Source organism: Trachinotus anak, unplaced genomic scaffold (assembly GCF_046630095.1).
Source record: "Trachinotus anak isolate AG129_WGS33_773 ecotype Australia unplaced genomic scaffold, CSIRO_AGI_Tana_v1 ptg000010l, whole genome shotgun sequence".
Lineage (NCBI taxonomy): Eukaryota > Metazoa > Chordata > Actinopteri > Carangiformes > Carangidae > Trachinotus > Trachinotus anak.
In genome coordinates this window covers 12,420,850-12,445,851 of record NW_027273861.1, presented here as the reverse complement: position 1 = coordinate 12,445,851, position 25,002 = coordinate 12,420,850, and the positions used below count along the sequence as shown (strand labels likewise).

Here is a 25,002-nt window from a genome sequence, read left to right as displayed (position 1 = left end):
CATTTTTCAGTCAAAATTTATTACAGCGTATGCATGGCTTGAAGTCAAGACCTCTTAGGTTTCATCAGTGCAGAGATTGATATCATCCTGTTCATCATACAGGCAGCATTGAAGCACAGGTGGACTGGTGCTTTGTCAAAATGTTTCTTTTTTTAGTAGCAAATCTGGACAGCGCGGTGCTGCATGATGGGAGGAAGTGGAGGATTTCGGGAACGTGATGGTGGTGCTCTGTTCAGGTTAATGCTTGTAACTCTAAGTTGCAGGGAGCTGGGACCTTTGCCAGGCCGACTCTGGATGTTAATAAAGTTTAGAGGCTCCATGCCAGCACTGTGATCTGTAATGCTTAGGGTTATTTTTACAGACTTTTTACAGACAATTATATTTGAAAGGGAAGGCTGTTTTTCAGTGGGCTAATATCAGAGCAAGGAGATGGTGTATGTGATAAGAAGATGCAATTTCCCATGATGTGACGCTGTGGAGTGCACGGATGTTTTTTTTCATTGTGTGGGAATATCGTGTGTATGGGAACTCTTATGTAGTACTGCAACGGCAAACGAGACAATAGTGCTTGTATTATATCAGTAAAAGTTTCTGTGAAAGTGAGGGTTTTTCCCAGGCATGGTCTGCCTCAACACAGCTTCACACCCTAACACATGGTAGTTGTCTAAGTACAACCACAGATGGGTGCCTGGAGGGTGTTTCAGCAACATTTCTAATGGGGAGAGTGAGCATCATATTCCCCTTCCAGTTTTTCAACCAATCCAAGAGTTGTCTATTTATTCTCCTGTTATTGTCTGTCACATGTCAGGTTCTGTTGTTTAGTGGTCTCTGACAGACCGGTGGCCAAACAGGGAGTTGAAGGAATCTATGATGACTTTGGCTCGTAGCTGCTGTGCTGAAGTTGCTGTCTACTGGAGATGTCGGCTTGATTTCACCCTCTGGAGCTGAAAACCGCATCTCACACAGATGAGCTGGTTGCTCTGTCCAGAAGTTTTTTCCTCTGGAAACAGTAGAGACATCTGTTATCTTCTGGCTCCGGTAGCATCTGTCTGATTTACATTCTCTGCATTAAATTGCATTTGAAAGAAGGCTGTGCAGTTTTCATTCTGTTGGCAGTCTCTTCCTGTAGTCCAAAAGGAGAAAATAATTTGGCTGGAAGCAGTTTTGTTGAAGACAATCAGTTCTGTTCTTCTTTGATTTACTGTTGCCAAGATTAAGTATAGTACGGCTTTTCTCCATTTGAACTAGGGCTCCTATGGGGTGTGCAATAAGTGTGTTAAATGGATCCATATTACACTGAGTAATAACCTCAGTATGCACTCTTCATTAACATGCTTAACGTTCCCCCCAAGACCCAGAAGTCGGCTTCTATAATACACTGCTTAACACAAACATCATGTTGGACACTCAGGATCTCTTATGGGGCTCATTGTTAGCAGTTTTAGTAGTGAGGAGGTTTGGACTGTGTTTGCGTGTGTGTGCGTGTTTGTGTGCTAATGTTTGGGTCAAAGTGAAAGGACAAGATGGACAAGTTCATCAACTCTGAACATGAAAACCTTGAAGACTTATTTAACTTTTGCCAGCTAATTAGATCAGAGTACGCTACAGTGCAGAATGTTTTTGTTTGTAGCTTTTTTGGCTGATGAAATCTGTTGCAACACTGGTCAGCCACTTGTTGCATGTTTCCAAAACTGACCACACAACTCTGTTTTTGAAAGTAAGAAGTCTCATTACTTGGCAAAATGAATGCTGAGTCACTGATATTTGTCAATGACTGTATCAATTGCCAAAGACATACTCTGGTGATTTAATGCTCCGGGACAGTTAAAGATGAATCAGTGCATTTGGACACATAGATATGTGTTAGTGTTTGTGTTTGTATCCATGCAGATGACTGCTTTTATCAATATGTGAAATGTTTGCCTTGGAGCAAATCTCTATTTAATAGAGATGGTGGGCGAGCTAAGTTAAAAATGGAAGTTGAAAGATTCGGACCTAATGGGAACCAGCGCATAGCGGTCCTAGCTGGCTTGACATTTACAGCATTTTCCCCCGGCTCAGCATTCAACCTTTTACGACAAAGCCAAAACCCATCAAGAGGAGCTTCACTCACCTTGAAAGCAATAGGCTGAGGTTCTTGGATCCACACAGACAGGACTCATGGGTTCACACAGCTTCAATAACCAATAAAGCTTCCCGTAGCAGGAAATGTCTCTTATATATCACCAGGAGTTTTTGACAAGAACATTTAGGATGAGTACCTGGCTCCCTCCCCAGTATGTCCTCACTGAAGCTGAGTCACAGATTTAGTGGACAGATCGTTGAGGGAGTGAGAAAAGGGGAAGAAAGCTACATTTCTCTCTTCTCTCATTTTTGTGTTTATCTAACTTTTGCCCTTAAAAAGTCAGCTCAGAGCACATGTTGACTAATACCGATAAAAAGCCTAATCAGGCTCTTTCAGCTCGACAGTGATCTAATAGGCATGTGTTTGAAAGTTGAAATGAGTTAGGCAGCGTCAGAGCCATGACAGCCAGGTGCTGAGCACTTGGCCCTGGGTACGGGAGCCTCAGCCAATTGGAAAATGCTTTGCAGAATTTATCTGCACCCTTCTCCCTTGACAAATTATTTTATTGTTCCCACACAGTTGGTTTTCATTTAGTCTTTTGGCTAATGATAGGCTGAGAGCATGTGGGCTATTGTCCTTCCTTTTTTCAGCATAGATGCTCCGACTGGAAGTGTTCACATTTGATAGACCCCCAATGCAATACAAACTAACCAAAACACGACACAGACAGTACACAAATGCACACAGATGGTACATAGAGTAGGAATCTTTATTGTATACAGCGTCAGAAGGACAGATCTTGATGTGCTGTAAGTGGCTCTGTAGCATGACCTTAGTGACTGTCTGTCAAACTGGGTAATGCTGCTTCCTGAAGGAGCAACTTCTGTACAATCTCCCCTCTGCGAACTCTAAACCTCGCTCCAAACCCTTTAATCACATTATTCAGTGTGTCTCATGTACCGGGACTAAGTAGATATGCTGTGTGAGAGCTGCAGATGGGAGAGATAGGGTGAAACTCGCCTTGCGTCCGAGCCCTGCACTCTGCCTGACCTGAACTCAGTACATCAGGACCAGGCCGCTAATCTTTTACAAATGCTGGGAGTCTCCATGACCAGGCCCTCGCTGAGATGGCTTAGTCAAAACAGCCCTGCTGCTCCTGAACACAACCTCAGCCCCTAGCTTAATTCAAACGCTGATTAACTAACAAATACCTGCTGCTTGTTCCACAGCATTACACAGGCCGGTGCATCGTGCAGCGCTCCATGGAGTTTGACAGCGTGTTTGCTGTCCTGTAGTGGAACACACAGGCCTACTGTGTTACAGACTTTTCAGGGTTTCTTGGTAAACTGATACACTCACTTGCTAAGTGAGCAAAAGCATAGAAATACTGCACTGAATGAAGAGAGTTTTATTGTTGAATCTTTTGTTATAGCTTTCTGGGGAAGTGCTTTGTTATCTGAGCTGGAAAAGAACTACTGTCTATAAATAAAGGTTTAGCAATGTTACAGTGCAATATGAAAACTTGTGGTATTATTCAGAAGGGGATACAAACAAAATAGAAAAGATTTTACAACTGACCAGTTTTCTTTTCTCATTGTAAGACTTTGTCACAATCAAACATTACATTCACTGTGAAAATGACTCAATGACCAAAAATCAGCAAGTAACAATTCTCACTGACAACCGTAAACCAAACGGCCAAGAGTTTGACTGCCAAGCTTGAACTGGGTGATTTTATGATTACAGTGATAGCTGGTTAAATGACAAAGCTGCATCATCACAATGTCAGAATGTTTCCTGCCAAACTAACTTGACAGGTAAAAGCTAAACAAATATTTTCAGTAGACAATACAGGTAGAAATGATGACAGATGGCCTTTTCATCCTGTTTCAGATTTCATTCCTGTCCTGTTCTTAATCAAACCCAACCCCTATTACTTCCCATTTTTCCGAGTAAGTCCTTTGGTTTTACTGCCAAGCACATTCCTAGTCCTCTTGATCACAACAGTACCGTCAGTGCTTATTGGACATCGTCTTCTCATGCACCGTCACTGTTTACGTGGGCCCAGCCATGTTTTTGGGACACTTTGAGCCTCAGACAAACACCACGCAGTTCCGGCCTCTTGCCAAGCTCAGGCACGGAGACGAACTCTGCACATGCCGAAATACTTGTGCTGCAGCGCGTCATCTTTGTGAAATGTCTCAATGCTTCAAGTATATTTTAAGTATTTAAAATGACATTGATGCAAAATATATTGTGAAATTCAACTATGTGTGTATGGTTTCAGCGGTTACTGCAAGTGATGAATAATTCATGTTTATTTTTGAGTCATTTTTATGCATCTGCGGTGCTTTGATTGTCAATGGCAATCATTTCTGATTGCACAGAAATGAATGTGTAGCCCTGGTGGCCAGCTCAAGCTGTTTTTCTTTTTTTTATTTGTAAATTTTTGAGAACAGTTTGGTACACTGGGAATAATAAATCTTCCACAATTTTCGCAATAATACAGTCATTAATGTTTCAAAGAATGCAGCTTTTTATTCCAACCATAAAAAAAATTGGAAGTTCAACAGTAACTGTAAACTAAATAAAAAGATTTTTAAAACTGAAGCTTAGCAAGGATGTACTTTGATTTGAGGTCTGGAAAAGGCTGCAGTTTAAGAAATGTTAAATGTATAGCCCCCAAAACCGCAACTCAACAAAAGTCAACAGGACTTGTTAGCCATGTCCTTGATAGCTTTAGCTGTAAATATAAATGCACAGTTTACCACAGTGCCCACTTTTACAGGGCCAGACTTGTCATTTGACACAAAAATATGGCCAATCTAGGCCACTGTAAAGATGCCAGTCTTCTACAAGCCTCAAGAGCTCTGAGCCATGAAGGACTCCAGCGAGAGAGGCAAAGCATCAGTATATGTACACTGCAGCCTGCCAAAGTACACTCATTTAACAGCACAAAAAGACTTGCACTGAGAACCCGCATGTTTATGTTAGGGATGATGTAAAATGGCTAGAATTCATATTTCACATCAAATTTCTCTTTCAAGATGGCTTCTCTTAATTTTTACTTGCAAGGAAACAAACATTTGCATTTCAAAGTTCTTCAAATAAAAATAAATGAAAAGCAAACCCTTTTATGGGTTTGGAGACTATATTGGAAAACAGGTCAGGGGCGAAATGAATATTTTTTATGGTTCGTAAAAGAGCTTCACAATGAATGCCAGGTTATGTGAAAGGCTTGACACATGGTAGAGGCCAGAGCCCTTCGAGATTCCCTCTTTATTCAGCCCTTACGCTCCTGGGCCAAGAGGAGCCAAACAACACATATGGCAGAGGCCAAGATCCATATGAAGAACGATTTCTTTATTTCTGCTTGTTATCGTCTGATTAGGCTTCCTCTCGCTACAGACCCATCCAAAAATCTCTCAACTATTAACCTTCACTTTTTCCTTTGAGTTTATCACACTCAGGTTGATGTGTAATCAACTCAGCACTCAGTGTCATTCCTGTTTGATTGGTATTTGCTCTTGGGCAGTAAACGCAGGTTAGAGTAGATTTTGGGGGAATGACATGCAACGATGGTCCTGAGCCAGAATCTAACCTGGGATGTTGCAATCACAGTATATGGTCAGCATCTTTATATGCATTTATGTGCATACATTATGAATAAATATAAACATATGTGCACATACTGTATATGTAAATATAACTGAACCACATCAATTTTAGATATATAAAGAGATATGTATGTTTGTGTTTTCCCACATTATTATGGTCACATTGATTAAGACTTTATAAGGTTTGTATTGGCTTGTTTTATATAATGTACCATGTGTTTTGTATTTGACATGCATGCCATATACTATACCAGTATGACTTGTGAAATTTTATTTATTTATTTATTTTCAATGTGAGCTCACCTTTGAAGACATTCTTGGTCTACAGATGATGGATTGTTTTGTTTTGTTGACAGTGCCTCCATGTCTTTGTCCCACATATGAATATACACTCATACACTTTTCCTAGTTATCGCGATATAACTGAAGGTGCTGCTGCAGACCCACAGTCAAACAGAGTGACTCCAAAATAGTTTCATTCCTAACACAAAACTCATGTCTCAGTTTGGCCATAACCAACAGCAGCTAGAGCAGAAATCATAATAAAAGGAATCTTATTACAGCCATTAAACAAGAGAAGGGAAAACACAGGAGGACCTAAATGCCTGGACATCTAAAATGCTTACGCAGTGAGAATATATTTACTCATAAAGCTCTTTGATGGTGGCCCTGTCTGTTCCAACACAGCGCTGCTGTCTGTGTAAATAGCTGTGCGTTGACCTCCCACCGCACAAGATTGAATGTGTTTCCATAGGTGTCATTCGGTTCCATTTTGGGTTTTTACAGGCCCCACTGTGCCTTAGTCCCTGTAACCGCGGGGGCTCAGGAGTCATACCATCATTGCACAAGCGTTGGCCAACAGTAGGCTCTTCCTGAGGTTGGAGAGAGATGTGGGGTTGACTATGAACTGCAGCCTCCTCCACCTCACAGCAGCAATATTGAGCTCTGTTTGATGTGAAGTGATATATAGTGTTTGGGGGACTGTCCATCTCAAATTACATAAAGATCTTGTTCCTGTCTCTATGTATGATCTGTGTATTTGAGTGTGTGGTTGTGAAGGGGGGCTGGTCCTTAGTGTCAAAGCCTTTGGTTAATGAGGACTCCCTACACAATAAAGAAATGGTATTGCTGACTTCCTTAGGTATGTGTGGTTTGAAACTCAACACAGGTTTGCTCAGTGGAAAACCTGGGGCCCTCTCTTATTTATTCTGTATATTTATAAAAACCCCAGAATCATGTGGTGGCCCTGGGTCAAAGAGGAGGTCCCTCTCCAGTCCCGGTTATCGTCATTTTTTCAGCAGTGTTAAAGCACACTTTGTCACTGTTGGTTTGAATCAGTTACAGACTATTCATTAAATATGTAGTGTGTCAGAGGTGTCTACAGTTGCACGTAGTCAAAAAAGTTCTGTTCTTTATTATTAAATAAATTGTATTCGTCTTTTGCCATTAAATCAAGTGTAATTATTTTTAAAGCAAGTCGAGAGATCATGCTTATATCAAGAGTATGTTGTCTACAAGTGAGGTCATCTCACTTAATGGACAGACAAACCAAACATTTGTTTACACGGCATCACCACATGCTTCCTTTGCCACAGTTGGGTTCACTTACATAGCCAGGCACTGTTGTAATGTACTTATTGTTGTGTCATGTGTCCTGTGTTTAATATAACACATGTTCTGAGGACACAAAAGGCAAATCAGTTTATATTGTACCCTGACATATAAAAGTCTAGAAACTGGTGACATGAAACAACACCAATAATCTAATCAAAATAAAAGCTTCCCCTCTGTGCCTTTGCTGTCAAAGGGAATTGTGGGCTTTTGAAGAAGTCATTTTCCTCATAGCGCTGCATGTTGGAGGTGAGTTAACCCCTAATCATCCTGAATAGTTAGTATTCACTGTGGACACTGTGGAGAAACACTCGCCTGAACTTTAAGCGGAAACTTCAATAGCCAAAGCAATTACTATGCATGCTTTGAACAGATCCTTTTCACAAAGTCGCATTCCTTTATTCTTCCTGCGCTAAAACAACAAAAAGTCACCAAGAAATAGGAAGTGAAATTGGATTCAGCTTTTAGTTCCCAAAACATCTGGTTTGGCCCTTGTTTTAAACAACTAGCATCCCCTCTGAGAATAACAGAAGGTTGTGTGCACTGTGTGTAGGTAACAAAATAATCATTTTCAAATGTTGTTCCATTCAAATGTGATCTAATTAAACACTTAAACTCAACCTCTCAGTTGGACCACCGACTATCAAGGGAATTTTCCTCCAGACGTTTTCCTAACTATTCATTTATTTCTCCCCCACTGCTGCCTCGAAACCATTAAAAGTATACAGTAATTGCTGCAAATTGATCACTTGTTTTACAGAAGTTATATAAATCTCCACTCTTGTCCAAACTGTAATCGATGGCAAGAGGCGGCGCTGGGCGAGAAGACGAGAGAGTATCTGTCAGATGGGCCTTGATGCATGTGCTGCATGGAGATACTCTCATGTTCTGTGGTTGAGTTTGGCCACTGTCATTTCCGAGGAATTTCCTGCCATCTGTGTTCAATCGAATTCTCTCACAGATTTGGGCTTGCTTGTAAATATTGGGTGCTGGCTGAAGAGGTCTGAAGGAGTGCAGTGAGTAGCGCATCAGACCAAAATGATCACTGGCGCAGAGATGAGCTACACTAACAAAGTCTTATTAATGGAACAGCTCTGGCAGCTCTGGATAGACATGCTTCCATATCTGAGATTACTTATGAGGAAATCATTTTCACTGACTATTGCAGCTCCTGAGTAGGCTCATTGCATTTGAGAGAAATGACTCAACACCTACTGGATGGATTACTATGAAATTTGGTGCACACATTCACGTTCCCCTCATGATTATCTTTAATAACCTTGGTGATACCTTTGCTTCATTTAAAGCCATATGGTCTAATCTTTAATTTGTCCAATACAATACAGTTTTTGACTATAAACCTGCAAAAGAGGCATGATGACATTCCCATCACCCTCAGATACACTTTGTCGTTTGTGCTAATTTGCAAATGTTACCATACTAACACTCTAAACTAAGATGGTGAACATAGTAAAAACATTACATCTACGAACATTAGGATGTTAGCATTGTCATTGTGAGTATGTTGCTATGCTAGTATTAGCATTTAGCACAAAGCAGTGCTGTGCCTACAGTGACTACAGAGGCCTTAGCGAAGCTGTGGACTCTTACTATTGAACATCCACAAACAAAAACTTGTTCACATGGATCTTTTGGGGCATTTTTTGCCTTTATTGATAGGACAGTAGAGAGTGACAGAAAAGGGGCAGAGAGAGAGGGGGAATGAAAGAGTCAGGCTGGTCGGGAGTCGAACCGGCACTCACCTGCTAATAGAATCCGCTCCATGCATCAACTCTGAGATGCCCCGTGTACACCTAAGAGCATCGGTGAATCACTGATTTCTAAAGTGAATCTTCGTTATTTGTTGTTTCAGTTGTTTGTTCATTGTCTTTTAACCCCCTGGTCCATTAGTCATGGAGAGGAGGACACCACTGCTGATCAGCTGCCCATAAAAACCAGTAAAGAGTGACAGGGAGACGGGGAAAGATGTAAAGGACTTGCCTGCTTGGTGGATTATTGGCTATGTGGTGTGCCTGTAAAAACATCCCAAACATCTGGTTTATAAATTATCAAAGAAACAAAGGTAAGGAGTCTCAGATTCCAGCCATTCCACGGCATGGTGTCCACCGAGAAGTATCGGCAAATCACTTGTTTTTTAAAGTGGCATTGCTTTATTCGGTGTTTCGACGGGTTTTAATCCACTGGTCAGTTTGTTATGGAGAGTTGGACACCTGTGCAGATACTTCAGCTGCGAATAAAAACCTCCTGAATGTCTGGTTCATAAATTAGCAGTTAGTTGGTTAGATTAGCAGTCTTAGCTCCCAATCTTTCCCTGATGTCCTGTGTCCGCCATACAGCGTCTGCGAAACACTGACTTTAAATGTGAAACTGCTTTCAGTGCTTTTCACGGTTATAATCACTGGGTCTGTTTATTTTGAAGAGGGGGAGACCTCTGTAGGTAATTCAGCTCCAGGTAAAAACTTCCTGAATGAAACTGGGAGAAGCTTGCGGCAATGGTGATGAAGACAACATCACCCAACGCTGTCTTTTGTTATTGTTTTGATTGAGAGACACCTTGCGGCAGAAGTTACGTACGTTACTACGTTTAAATGCCTCTAAATCTCTCTTCGTAACTCTTAACATAAACAAGTTTCAGAACATGAACATAATATCCAAACATCCAAATATGCAATTCTTGCTAATAATAAATAAAATCGTCATAATAATCCAAATCACAAATTTTTACAAAACTGTGCATGTATTGAAAACCATTATTCTAGTATTTCCAGTATTTATAGACAATTTTGGCTTTTACACTGTGCAGTTTTTCAGGTCCAATTATTTAGGAACTTTAAAAAACATAATTTTGGATTCCTGATATAAAGACACAAAGACTGAATCTGTAAACTTTTATGAACAAAAAAGCTTTATCCCACCATTTTTTTTAAAATAGGAGAAATAAAAGTATACTACCATGAATCTCTCTTTTATTGCTATGTCACGTGAACACATAAACATCAACATGTGAATAAAGCCATCATTACAAATGACCTCTGTTTGACAGAAGTTATTTTCCTAACCTAGCTGTTGTTAACAGTAAAGATTTATTATGCTATTATAGTAATTTTGACAAATAATGGGTCATACTGATGTTTGACAAACGGATCTGATTTCACTACAGTTTCAGAGGGACCTCTGCTGTGTTTTGATATGACTGGACTGGGCACATGGACAAAACACAGCTTCTGCACTAATTCACCATGTTTATTTTTTTATAGGAGATTTATATACACTGGTTATTCTCATAAGTGAACACACACACAGACACATACACACATAAGTACACACACAGATAAAAACTCAAAGTAGCATTTACACACTCAGATTCAGGATCTAAAACCTTAAACACTGATTTAAAAAGTTTTGAGACTTTGTAACCCTTCTTATGTTCAGTTATTGCAGGAAATAACTTGATTCAGTTGAGAAGTGTTCCAGTCTCACCTTAACACTTTCTCTGAGGGTGTGGTGCTGCGAGTGCTCGTCAGTCCCAAAACTCTGGACTGGCTACATCACTCTGCCAGTATTTACTGCCGCCTCCCCAAACAGAGCAGCCTCTTGTCTGACTTTGAAGCACCTCCGGATCCCTTGCCGAGGTTTCAGCACTCTTGGCTCGGCTCTGGAGCTGTGTTGTTCACCAGCCCTATAAAGGTGTCTGTCATTAAACCAGACGCCCCTGTCACGTCTGCCAGGCAAGTGCATCACGTCTTGTCAGTCTGCTGGTCTATCAAGTCAGTCTGTGGGCCTGGCTATTATTTGTGCGCTGTTTGGCCTTTACAATTGTGGCTTTTCTGTCAAATTATAGGATGTGGTTTGGCTGAGGACTCCTTGTAAAACTTTGTGATTGTCTGTGATTAATCCTGGCAGTGCACAGATTTGTGGGCAAAATCTTGTTATGATAGTGATTGTCAGGATACAGTTGTGGCTACTAGTGGCTTTAAAGTGGTTTGTTGACTGTGCACATTTTTCTTATATTAGCAAATGTTCTAAAAGAGTTTGACTTGAAGATAGAAGATATGCTTATTTTTGTGATAATCAATCATTGCTGTGGTGTTATTTAAAAAAAAAGCCCTTCCCAGAGGTCAGTTACCACAAAGTACCATGGAGCCTTTTCTTTGGATTTCCTGGTGATTAAGTTTGGATTTCTGTGTACTGAGCACTTTTCTTTTTCTGATCAGATCTCAGCATGCAGTTATTGCTGCTTATGCTAATTACTCAGTACTAGTGATATTGATCATCCCACTGTTACAGCTCTTAGAAGTGTAAGCGCGTCACTTCCTGATTGTTGGATAATTATATATATTAAAACCTGCTTAGACCAGAAAATGGGCTTCATTAACTGGATGCTGTGACTCAATTGTTATGTCAGTCAAAAACAGAGCAAATGTGCATTTATTTGTATGAAAATATGCCTTAATCCTTCATACTGCAGAATATAGGTATTTTATTTCTCCAGTATTTACAAGCATTTAAAATTTTAAAACATTTTCACAAATATGATAGAATGTCTTCAACAATGGTAAAAGGAAGCAAGGGAAGTCTAAAAATGTTGTTAAGCAAATTTGTTACACCTATGTTATTAGACATTGCGTCAAAAGATCATTTGAGTGAAATCATCCACAAACAGAGCTGAGCTGTTTTTAAAACCCAAACAAAATTTCACTCTCAGTAACTTCTGTCTGATTGATCTGAGCATCTACGATCTGCAGGTCTTCTTCTAAGATCATACTTTTTTTTATTAGTCTTTTGCCGTTGTTGTGGAATCACCTGTTGATAGATGAGTCCTCATCAAGGATGGGCTCGAAGACACCACCAGTGACAAGATGCTACCACCAGGTGGTGACATGCACAAGTGTAAAGTTTTAATTATGTTAATCAGTGGACAGCAGAGAAAACGATTGGCTGAGACAGTTGGGAGGAAGTTATGGGATAATGACCACAACCATGCAGTGCATCTTCCTTTGCAAGAGTTTAGTGTATGTGAGAGAGCTCTTTTAAGGGTGTGTGTGTGTGTGTGTATGCGAAGATCAAAAAGAGGACGTGCGTGTGTGTGTGTGTGTGTGTGTGTAATCATGCATGTGGAGTCACCCATAATCCCACAACATTGTCCCTTGTGTTTGGGTTTTACTTGCAGCGCCCCCTCTTTAAGCCATGTGGTAAAGTGGTTGGTCTTTGAAACTTCGCCTGGCACCAAGCCTGGCACAGGGATGGGGTGGGTGGGGTAGGTTGGTGGGGTTGAGGATCGGAGGGCTGTTGACTGCCAACTATTTGTTTGTGTTCATGACTGCGGTTAGCCCTGCTCCATTTGAAGAGCCTGGTATTATGGGGATGCCTGCTTCCCACAACATGTGCCCTCTTCTCTAACAGGCAGGAGAGCTAATCATTTACCGACCACCGCAGTCATCAGTATGACTTAAAACTGTGTAGCCACTTAGTACAAAACAATCATTCGTATCCACAAAGACGTTGACTTGGATGCCTGTTTCTCAGTTTTTTTTATATGTACTAATAATTTCTTTAATGTTATTACTCTCTTGAAGCTGATGTAAGATCTTTTTGTGCTGTGCCCAGACACGATTGAGGCTTGCAGCTGGATGCCTCTGGAGCCACATGAGTCCCTCTTATTCACTCTGAGGTTTTTTTTCTTTGTGTTCGACTTCATAACAGTTAATCTGAGGTTATTGTGTGACCAAGCTGACCATGAGAAAACGGGAAGGAACAAAGATACCTGGTTGAGAGTGGCTAAGATCAGCCAGAACAAATTGATTTTATCCTCATGAAAGTTCTCATGTCTGCTGGTACTGGTAATCCTGCTACAAAAACACTGACATTTCTGTGCTCCAACAGTAATTTAATAGAGTTTTTTTTCTTCTTCTTCCTCTGCTCTGCACCTGCTTTAAGAGGAGCTTTCTTCCTAGACATTGTTATTTTTCATTTACTTATGCCCCCAGGTTTTTCAATCATACATCCATTACTAAGCAAACAAATAAGTTCCGGGCCTATGCCGCAGACACAAATATAGACGTGAGTTATGAGATTCAGAGAAGCCGGGAAAGGCTTTAGACCCTAATACACAACATCTGCACCGGACAAGAAGCACAACTAGAGCATCCCGCTAGAAAGTCCTGCAGCCTGCTGTTGCACACTTGTATCTGTTGACCCGTCTAATGTTAAAAGAGAGGAAAGAGTGGAGGGGGGGGGACCATGGCAGGTGGGGGTGTTGGGGCAGACAGGAATAAAATGATCATTATTAACTGTTTAAGTGCTGAATGTTATGATTTATGGAGCCAAAGTGGGGCCAGTTGAGGTGTCACACTGGATTTCCAGAGGCATCTATCTTGCGGTTTTGGCAGCTTGTTGTTGTACCCTGGGTTCAGATGTTTGCATCACACTCCTGACAGCCCATTTCCCTCTCCGACACCCCCCACCACCACCACCACCACCACCAATAGCCTCCTCCTGCTTTAAGTACAGTACACCTCTGATCGTTCCCCTTTCCTCTCCTTAAACCATCCATCCATCTGCACATCTGCTTTTCATTGAGGCCTGCATGTCTCTGAAGACTTGAACGCATTAAACGCTGGCACAAGCACAGTCTCACTCTGGCACTTAACGCAGCGCTTAGGTGACTTAAAAGGGAGAGGCGAGAATTATAGAAAATGAAGTGTCACCGAAATAAAAAATCGCCCCAGATTACCACCAATTACAGTTAATAATGGTGTCCAGACCATCTGCTGATCAGATGGAGGAATGGTGTTGTCTGAAGAGAAATAATGATACCGAAAGAGGGAGGAGGAAAGAGATTCATTGAGGGAGACAGCGACATAGACTTTCAACTATGTGATGATGTGGTTTGATCTTTTCAGTACTGTATAGACTGGAATGCTTTGTATGGTAATGTAGTCATAACTGCGTATCTTGGGATAATGGTCATGTTGTTTCAGAGGGGTTGAGTTCTGCTAGATTGGAGACATATGTCTGCTCTACTTTATTAGTCATTTATTAGTCACCGAGGGAGAGTTTTTAGCCAAGGCACAACGTTGCTGAACTTGAACATGACTCTGATCATCAGCCCCTGAGGCAGCCTGAATAGGTGTACGATTACAACGCACCCTAACTGACCACGATCCCCAATGTAAAATTTATCCAGTATGTGAAGCGTATTCAACAATCAATGTAATCACCGTCACAGTGACCGCAACCTTCCACTGAAGAGTGAGTCGTACCCTAATTATCCAAATTATCGAGCCTGCATTCATTCATTGTTCCTGTCTATTGTCTTATTTTTCAGCCTCCATGGTCACAGTGGCTGCCTTAATCAGCAGGAAAAAGGATTAGAGAGCACTCTCCACTCACGATCATGATGCATCTGAGTTTTATGGCTTTGTGTGCTGTTTTCTCAAAGAAAAGGAGGAAGCATGACAAATGGATGACATCAGAGCAGACGTATGGCTGGCAGGGTGATTCGAACCCCCCCCACCACCACCACCACAACCTCTGCCAAAAAATAATCATACATCTCCAAAACAAGTTCTTGAATAACCACCTTTATCCCTTTATAATGACACTATAATTACACTGTTTGAAGCATTAGTATATGTATTCATGTGCGATGAAGCATACAAACTGGCATACTGCTTCTTTAATTTAACTTCTGCTCTTGTGTGTCTCAGTGAGCTCGTCAGTTTACCGTCATCCTGCAGTAGTGCTCACTGAAAGGAACATGTTACTTTAATTATACAGGAGAGGAGAGGAGAGGAGGCAGAGGGAGCAAGAGATATCATGTGATGACATTTATGGAACGGATGATACCACTTCAGATGTAACAGAGTATTATTAGACATGTTATCAACAGGGGCTGTTTCTTGCCTTAAGTCCTTCTTCGAAATTTTTTTTTGGGATGGTGTTTTAAGAGGCAGCTAACAATAGAGTCCTTATTTGTGCCTGTGTCTTTAGTTGGCAATGCTGACATCAGTGGCTCTCTGTGAGGATGAGCCAGCACATCTGTACATGGTCTCTGCACTGAACCAAACGCTTGCCCCTGGTGCTTCTGGCACTGTCCTGCCTCTTTCTTTCTGTCCCTGCGTCCCTGATCCCACGCCCTTACAACATCACTCCTAACTCGGTCTGAATGTTTGCAACTGTGTATGTCACAGCAACATCCCACCCTGCTTGTTTTAAGATGCTCACGAGAATTGGACAGAAAACTGAACTCAGTTAAAAGTGGAGTTCTTTTTGTCATGTTTACATTCAGTGTTTCTTAGCAGAATTTAGTGTGTATCTTTGATGTCTAAATGTGCTGAATGCATGTCCTTCCTCTTGCTAAGGTAAGTTTTATTTCTTTATTGTTTTTTGCTGGCTCCAAAACTGATTCGATTCATGATAAAACGCCCAACTTTACAACAGAAACAGACATGTTTACAGCCTGGTACAAAAAAACTGCAGTGAGGGATGAATTTTTATATGACTCAGCCATTTAGATTTTATTAAAGCTTTAAGTTATTCATAATTGACAGCGACTTTGAGTGACAGGTGTACCACAAACTGGCACGCACCATGGTCTCAGCATCTCTTTGCTCAATTTAGGATTAGCTGGGATAGGGGTATGGGTTAGGTGGAGTCAGGTGCTGCCAAGATGGCAACGGTAGAGCAGCCCACTCTGAGCTTCAAAGCCGCTCTTCAGAAACCTATTGGTGTCACAGAGGCTACGTCCATCTTTAAATTCAGTCTATGCTTCTTCTCTGCCTTTACGGACACATTGCTTTTTTGCATGTTACTACCATCAGTGGAATCAGTGGTAGGAATGTGCATCATGTTGCCCCTGTGGTTGTGCATGATGCAGACTAAATGCGGACCCACTTGTAAAAACATACAGCTCTGTAGTGCTGCTAGAGGCCAAAAGCTCCACAGGGTACCTTTTTTTGTTTGCCAATCATAACAATTGGAGAAATACTGTATTTTTTGAAAACACAAGTATGACAATTATGATGAAAACATAGCTGCCTTGCTTAACACACCGCCCATAAACTAAGCCTAAAATTAACCCCAACCCTTAACCAAACCAAACCTTAATCCTAAACTTAATCCTAAAACCAAATCTTAATCCTCAAACAGCTCTTTAAAGTTTTGAAGACTGGCCGAAATGTCCTCACAGTGATGGTTTCTAACATACATATGTTGCCACAACCATAGGAAGACATGTACACATATACACACACACACAGACTCTATCTCTTGTGCTGCTGGATGTTTTACATTTCACCTCAGTCCCTGATGGTCTCTCTGGCTTCCACCTCCTGATCAAACAAGGCTTTAACACACAATGAAATGTTCAACGCTGAATTACCATGGCACATTCAATATAAACTGAATTTACCGTTGGGTCCCATCCAAGCCACCATATGTTGAGGAGCCTGTTTCCCCAACGAGAGCATGACTGATTCTGTTAATGTAGTAAAGCTCTAAATCACCAGAGTGCAAACTTTCTGCAGCGGAGGGGATCAAGACCCTTAACACTCATTTAACACTCTGATTTTAATGTCCTGGAGACATTCGCAAGGTGTCTCTGATGGAGACACTTCAGTCCACTTGAGCTTTCACAACACGTTCATACATCATGACGGTTGGACACACGAGTACAGACAGGAGGGTCTTTTTTTAGCCCTTTTTTGGAAGCACTCCTACCTGTTTGTATTGGAACAAGTAAATCAAAGCCACGCAAGAAGGGTTTCAGTGACACTCATACTCTCTCTCCTGACTAGTGGATGATTTTGCAATAAATTGTCACGCAAACTCCTAGATGCAGTTAAAACACATGTGAAAGTCAGATGCTAGAGGTTAAAAATCCAGATGTATTTGTAACTTCCCCTGAAAGAACATAACAAGAGAAAAACATCTTACAAAGAAATGGAACTTAAAGCTGCTGTAGGTTGTTTCGCATGGTGGCTCCAAATTGCATCAAGAGCTATTCTGTCTGTTCTGCTCCTGGTGGCTATAATCAATATTTTCAGTGGATCACAGTACGACTTGTACTTGATGACAGGAGTTGCCCGTAGGTGACAGTTCAGCTCAGTTCTACAAAGCATTTCAACAGAAAGCAGAAAAAAACTATAAAAACGAACTGTACGCTTCCTGTCCAACTTCAAACGGCAGACAGGCAGAGTTAGCAACTAGCCTGTGAACAAAGTGGAGCAAGCTACAGCCAAGGAGCTAGATACTTCCCTCAGGAACTGGTGGAGAGCCAAACAGAGCTAAAAAAACAAAAACAAAAACAATAAAAGATTTAAACATGGTACTTACCATTTGTCAGGTGGACACAAACAAATGATTTAAGATGAATGCTAATGTTGCTACGTGTCTACTGGATTTAAATAAGCAAATGTTTTGGCAACTGGTTTCCCATATCAATTTAAAAAGTAATGATATGTCAGTGTTGCTTCATCTGCCTCCAAGTGGTCAAAGTAGATGTTGCAAGTTTGTGTGGAAGTCTCACATGGTGCTGCTTTAAACTAAAGAGCATGGCAGTCACATTTCCAAATCCATTCACCCACATTCACTAAGAGCATGTGTATCTTAGTAATAATACTGATACTAAGTAGGGAAATTCGTGATTTATTTGAAATTTTTGATATTAATGCTGATAAAAAAAATTGACTTTCATGAATACCATATTTGAGAATTATAAATATGTTTTCCAATAAAAAGAAGTTGTTTTCCGATAAATAGAAGTGCAAGTTCCCAAATTTTATGTTGTCTAAACACAAGCAGCTGTACAAGAAATTAATCAAGTAGTTGTAAACTGGCAGAATTTCTTTTATTTCAATCTGGAACTGTCTGATTGTTCAATAAGTAAACAAGATTGTAAATCTGACCAGGTATTTGCTGCCAGGGTTCGGTAGCTGACAGTTTTTTGATTAGTTCTTCAGACTCATTTTGGGCGTCGGTACCAAAAAAGTGTTGAGTTTCAATAGCCAACCCTAATACCAGGCTTAGTGTTCTGTAAAACCAAACTCAGTGCAGACCCCATTCAATGATTTCTGGCAGTGAAGACACATTTAAGTAGATATTTAAAAAAATCATTCTGAAAAACAATGGTGGCTTTATGAGCCTGTTCCAGTATCATCATCCCTGTCTTCTCTCTGTGTTGAATCATTTACATGGTGAACTTTTCCTGGCAATAGTCCAGTCTGTACTACAGTCTACGCTGTGGAACAGAGAAATAAGCTTGGTGTGGGTCTGTGTTTGATAAGGTGCTGACTCTGATATGTGTGTGAGAAAGCATGTGCATTCATTCAAGGCTTCGTTGACCCACTGCCAGTCCACCCTGTGCTTTATGATGACAGTGTTTTTATTTGGTTGTTTGTGCTTTTGTGTGCATGCACATGGGCAGTCAAGGCCTAATTATGAGATCTCTGTTGATGTGAAGTCATCTTCATGTCACTCCTGGCCATCCGGATTGAATTACTCCTGACTTAAGGCAGGGAAACACTTGGCTCCACATCAGCAGGCCTTGAGACCTTCATACAGAAACACAGTTGTAAATGCTAATTGGTGGGGATGCTCAGCCAGCAAATTGTGAAAAGGGGAATGAAACGAAAACAGAAAAATCCAGAACAATCCAGAATTTGACAAACACAACAATTCGTATTGCTTGAAAACAGACCAGAGTTGAAAGACATCTTTCATTCTGTTAACGGCTTTGAGTGAAACCAGCGTTGTTCCTTCGGGTCCCCTGGTGATACTGGACTGTTTGCGTTGCTCGCTTTGCCTTTTCTCTACTTTGTGTTTCCGCTGTGACCCACGACATGACGCATGCAGAGGAGACTGTGGATACATCAGCTGGAGGAGGGATATGTGAAAAGATGTTCCTTAAACGGAGGATAACATGCCTCACAAAGTTCCCTTGTTTTCTCTTGTCTTTTGTTCATTCTTCTTTAACCTTTTTCCTATATTCCAAAACACATCCTCCCTTTACTGCTTGTCCTGTTTTCTTTCTCTCTCCATCTGTTACTCATGTTGTAATATCTTTCTTTCTCCTTTGTTAATTTTTTTTTTTTTTTTTTTTTTGGGGGGGGGGTAGTGGGTTTGTCATCTGTTGCCCAAATCCTTATATTTGCTGATTGTTTCGCTGACTATTTTCACATTTAGTTCATTTTCTTCACCAGTACCTTTCTGTGTTCTCCTTCACATACATGGTGTTTGGGTGAGTTTATTAATAATAGCTCATGGTGTGTGATAACATTGTCAATAATATTGTTAGAAGAAAATTGAATTTGAGAAATTGAGTTAGGAAAGTTGGAACAGGGGGGCGCGTGGCCACCTACACATGCGTGTGTGGGGATATCGGTTTTCCCTTCAAAAATATTTCCTCATACACCGAGCTCTCCCATCTCTCCCTTTCATCTCTCCCCTTCCTATTTTTATTATATCTTTGGTCACGTTCATAAAACCTGTATGTCTAATCAAATATTCAGATTGGAGTGGTAAACATTTGATCTGCTGAATATGCTGAGCTATACATGCTTACATAAGGATTAAAACACAATATAAAGGTAAATGCTTATAAAGAAAAACTCCTCCAACACAGTTACTTTTGGTTTTTGTATTTGAGTACATAGATGGACATCCAACCTTCAACTGCTAATTTCCCTCCATGAATTAATAATTTGCTAATTAACTAAATAAAATTAGTGGTTACATAAAATTAGAGCAACTGAGGGTGAATGTAAAGGGATGTAATTTAATTTCTTGATTGATACAACTGTTACACTTTGTGTACATACTGGCTGGACACTGCTGACGTATTTATTTTAGTTAGTTTATTTTTCCAAAATGGACAGTTTTTTTTTTTTTAAGTTCCTCAACTACTCCAGCAATAATATTTGGTAATAAATCATTCCAGCGTTATTCTTGCTGTCACCAGTCAGACTTTGCCAAAGAGCTCTCCATATATCACTGGATACTACAGTTATGGCAGCCAACAATTATCCCTCAAGAGAATATTTATAATCTAATAGGATTTCAACATGTCACTGATGTCATGGATCCCATTGTAAACTGATTATTCTTCCAAGGCTGTCAGTAGATCACTGAGTGCATTTTGCTCAGCCAGCTTTTAATGTGAGAGTGACACTGGGTCACAGCTCTGCTGTCGAAAGCAATACTCGCATTAGTGTCCCTTTGTTTAAAAAAAGAGTGTAAATGTATGTAAATAGTGTATCAACCATATTCTGATTGTAATGTGGCCAGTTTAGTAATACTCTCCCTGGTCCTTTTCCAGTGAATGGTGCCTACTGCTCAGAGAAAGATGTAGACGCTGAGCTGGGTGGCGCTGAGGGCACCCTGATGCGATGTGGGCAGAGCCTGCAACCACTGGTGGGGGGTCATTCAGGGGGGCTTTACCTCCAGAGCCTCCACGGCGACAGACATACCCCCGACCTCCTTCTACAGGACGGCCCTCACCAAGACACCAGGTAAAGTGTCACTGTTATGCCTGCTTTATAATAATTGTGTTCCTGTTTCAGTTTTGAATGTTTCCTGTTTGGCGTAGTATTACTACCAATAAGCAGGTACAATGTGTTTTTCATTATCTGTGCTATTGGGTCAGAGACACACATACTGTATGTAGCTTGAAAGCTTTACCCAGTCTCATAAACTACACTAGGGGGGGGTCCAAAGTACAGCATTTACTAATAGGTCTTTTTCTGTTGTGAAATCTTGTGACTACTGTTTGTCAAGTCAGAAAGAATTTCCAGTGTATTTCTATGTTGTAGGGTTTTTCCTTCTTCTTCCCCCTCCTCTTTTCTTTTCCTCGATCCTCAGTCATTCAACCAAAAGTGCGTCTGGACAACATTCACTCCTCTCATATTGTCTCTCAATATTTTCCCCACAGCCAAACAGGAAATGGTGTTCCTGAATAGAAGAGGGAAAGAGGGGGAGAGGGGTGAAGTCTTTATTAACAACAACGATGACAAAGCCTGCCAGTGGCTCTCTCCAATCCAAGTTAGCGTTAGCTCTGTTTTTCCCCCGGCGTGCTCAGGGGAAGGGACAAAGACGATTCCTTCATGAGACAGCCCGGAGAAAAGAGAGCTCTTCTCACATCACTCAGGGGCTTTGGACAAAATCCATAATGAGCCAACTGACAGGAATGATTATGTAGGAGATCACAGCAACGCATGGAGAAATCTGACCTGAGTACCCCATTCAGCAGGGAAAAGATTCCCACCATAATACACAGTATTGTAAACGGTGACCCTTCATAGGCTGCAATTATGCCACCAAAACAGGTGACTCCCTATTTATCCCCAATGTTGGGTTGGGTTTAACCCCTTTGTGTCATCAAAGCCCGTCAGATGGACACACTAGCCAGTGGCCTCTCTGTCTCCGTAGCCATCTGTCCCTCCCCCTCTCTATTCTTAGTCATAAATGCCCATTCATATCCTCTCACTACTAGAGGATCCTGTTTCATTTATTCATAAAAAAAGCTTTGGATCAGCAGCAGTGGATGCTACCTGGTGTCCAGCATTACCTTATGTCACTGAATCCATAACATGGCCTACTCGATGTTGATGTTTGTTCAATAGGGTCCCTTATGATGAATGAAATATTTTAGGCCAATGGGACTGATTTCAGATGACATGATTTTTATGTAAACTGAGTCAACGATTGGAGGAGGAGGGGGAAGCAGAAGGCTAAACTCAGACAGAGCTGCTGGTGGGAAGGATGACCCAGACTGTATCTGTCATCAGTCTGTGAGCTGAAAGCGCTCATATTCCTCTCTGTGTGTTTTTCTCCTTACAGATCCTCCTCTGGCTTCCAGAGGACCCTGCCGGGGGCCTCCCCTGGCCTGGGCTGCGGCAGTGCCAGCGGGGCTCGCTCCTCTCTGCCTTACCTAATCAAACAGGAGAACTCAATGGGCTATAAGACCTCCAGCACAGGGTCTGGGGTCCATAGCACTTCTCAGGCCGGGTTTCAGAACTGTAGAGCAGGCCAAGTTTTGGGGGTGCCGAGGGACGACACAGTTGGAGCTCCACACGTTAGCAGCAGCGGTAGTGGCGTATGTACAGCTGGCGGTGTAGGTAGTGCTGTGTCGAGGGACGCAGTACAACCGTTTAATAATGAAGATGGCTCCTCCCCGCTGGCTTTGTCCCCAACTGGCTCCCATCATTCAGCGCGGCTGCTCAGTGCTAGCACTCTGAAGAAACGCTGCCTGTCCCTGGCCTCACAGTCCTCTGCCGCTGCTGGCACCGGCAGCATTGCTGCCACAGGTTCCCCATCAACTACTGGCGCTGCTTCCGAGGAGATCAATATCACCGCCATCATCTGCTCCTCCTCCCAGATGTCGATGGTGGCCTGCGTCAACGGGTTCCGCACTAACCTCTCACCCAGCCACACCAGCAGTGCCGGCTTCTCTTCCTCTTCCTCCTCCTCTTCTACGTCCCCACCCTCTAACTCCTGCTCACGGGAAGCCCTCCAAAGGCCCCCTCCTCACGGCAGCCCCCAGCAAGCCACGGTACAGGAGAGCTGTCAGCTGTCCTCACCTGCCACCTGCCTGCTGTCCCATTCCTCCTCCTCCTCCTCCACGTCCTCCTCTTCAGTGTCATCAGTGGAGCCAGAGCAGGGTCAGGGGCAGAGCCAGGGCCTGTGTGAGGAGCAGGGCTCCATGCTGCAGGGCCGTGGGGCTGGAGGAACGGCCGGGGGAGGAGTTGGAGGAGGAGGCTCGAACGGGTTGGGGCTACTGATGAGTGGGGCGCTAATGTCTGGGACAGTGCATTCAGGGCCTGAATCTGGGGCTCTCCTGGACAGGGGCCAAAGATCGGGGGCTGCCCTCAAGCAGGAGCCCCTCGATGACTTCACTCCCAGTGAAGACGAACTCTTTCAGCACCAGTACCATCCTCACCATCACTTGAGTGGTCGCAGCGGGCACCTTCGTCACCCTCACCACCCCCCTCGATCTGCCATGCCTCCGCCCTACCACCTCCACCAATATGTGGGGCCCAACCCTGGGGGTCTGCTGCACCACCAGAGCCAGCAATCAGCACCAGCCTCTTCCCTGGGACACAAACAGACCTCAGGAGGCCCTCCAGGGTCCCACACAGCCCCAGAGCAGGAAGAAGCCGTTGGAGGAGGGCTGGGTGATAAGCAGGTCTGTCGCTGGATTGATTGCAGTGCTGCATATGAGCAGCAGGAGGAGCTTGTGAGGCATATTGAGAAGGTCCACATCGACCAGCGCAAGGGTGAGGACTTCACCTGTTTCTGGGCTGGCTGCATTCGCCGCTACAAGCCCTTCAATGCGCGCTACAAGCTGCTCATTCACATGAGGGTCCACTCTGGAGAGAAACCTAACAAGTGTATGGTGAGTCATCATAAACCACTATAATTATCTACTCAACATTTGCCAGCCCCCCAAAAAAACAGACACTAATGGTCACTTCTCTTCACAACACATACATTTAGTATTTCTGAAAGTCCCCTCATAGTCAGCTGTCTTACTTTTACAGATTTTTCTCTCTTTTTAAAAGTATTAGGTTGTATTTATTGGTTCATTATGAGTGCAGTTTGTCCCATAATTGCAATCATCTGTTAAAAAGTGTTTTGTTTTTTTTTTGTTTGAATTAAACACAAGAACATATTTCACAAAGTAATACAGTCCCTGATGATTTTTCCTCAACAAGATACATGCACGTAGTTGCCAAAACAGGCCTGGACTTGCTTCATTGCTGATTACTTTTCAACAGGAACTTTTATTTTGTTTTGGTTGAGAAATAGTTATGATTGTAATTTCTGTATTTTTAGTGGAGCATGTAAAAAAAAAAAAAAAAAATTTACTGAAGATGTGAGCTGCTGTAAGGGAAGCACTACCTCAGTAGTATAAATAGATTTGTGGTTGTATCCTTTACAGGTAAGGCTCCGATTCCACAAGTCAACACACTAATCAATGTCAAGCTGTCATTCCCCCGCGTCCCTTAGCAAATGGAAAAAGCCCTCCAACCTTAAGAATGATTTAGTCCAAATACACAATTAGTCCACAATTTGTGTAGGGCAAAGCCATGTTTATTTTCACGAGCACTCTGTTTTTTGAGAAGGGATTCAGATCATGAAAAGCCAACACATATGGTTAACATAACCAAACAATGCCTACACTTGATCCATTTAAATGGGAGCTTTAGATGTTTAGCTGTCCCACAAGTATTAAGTGAATTGGCTCCATATCCAAGCCAAACACGAGGAGAAATGTAGTAGTCTGGAGAAGGGAGCTGCAGAGGGATAGTCGGTAACATTTGCTCGTCTTGCTCAATTCACAGCTTCACCCAAAGCCCCTGTCAGAAGTGGTCCCCTTCAAGTTCAGGAACCCATCCAAATCCTAATTATTGAAAAAACTGAGTCTGCAATATTGTTACAACACCTGCTTTATCTCAAGACCTGTTTTTTTTTTCCTTAAAAGAAAAAAAAATCAAGTCTAATTTATTTTTCTAAATAACTTTTGGCTTGCAAAGTTAGCTGAAGTGAGCGTCTTTTAATAAGAAGTTGTATTTTATGGCGCTTTTTGGCTGTGTTGAATAAGAAATTCATGGTGGCTCTGACCGATTCTGAAACGTGTTAATGCACATCTGAGCTGAACACGGAGTGAAGCCAAAAAGACACTAACTCAAC

The 25,002-nt window shown here is 42.0% G+C and overlaps 1 protein-coding gene across 2 annotated transcripts in view; it reads left to right on the top strand.

Annotated features, from left to right (window-relative positions):
- LOC139627003 (zinc finger protein GLIS1) overlaps window positions 1-25,002 on the top strand; it is a 72,564-nt gene that overhangs the window by 9,026 nt on the left and 38,536 nt on the right. For both annotated transcript variants that reach the window (XM_071487597.1, XM_071487596.1), the window contains exons 3-4: window positions 20,630-20,822; window positions 22,150-23,704. In XM_071487597.1, coding sequence (XP_071343698.1) covers window positions 20,630-20,822; window positions 22,150-23,704 — 1,748 coding nt within the window. The remainder of the gene's footprint in view (window positions 1-20,629; window positions 20,823-22,149; window positions 23,705-25,002) is intronic.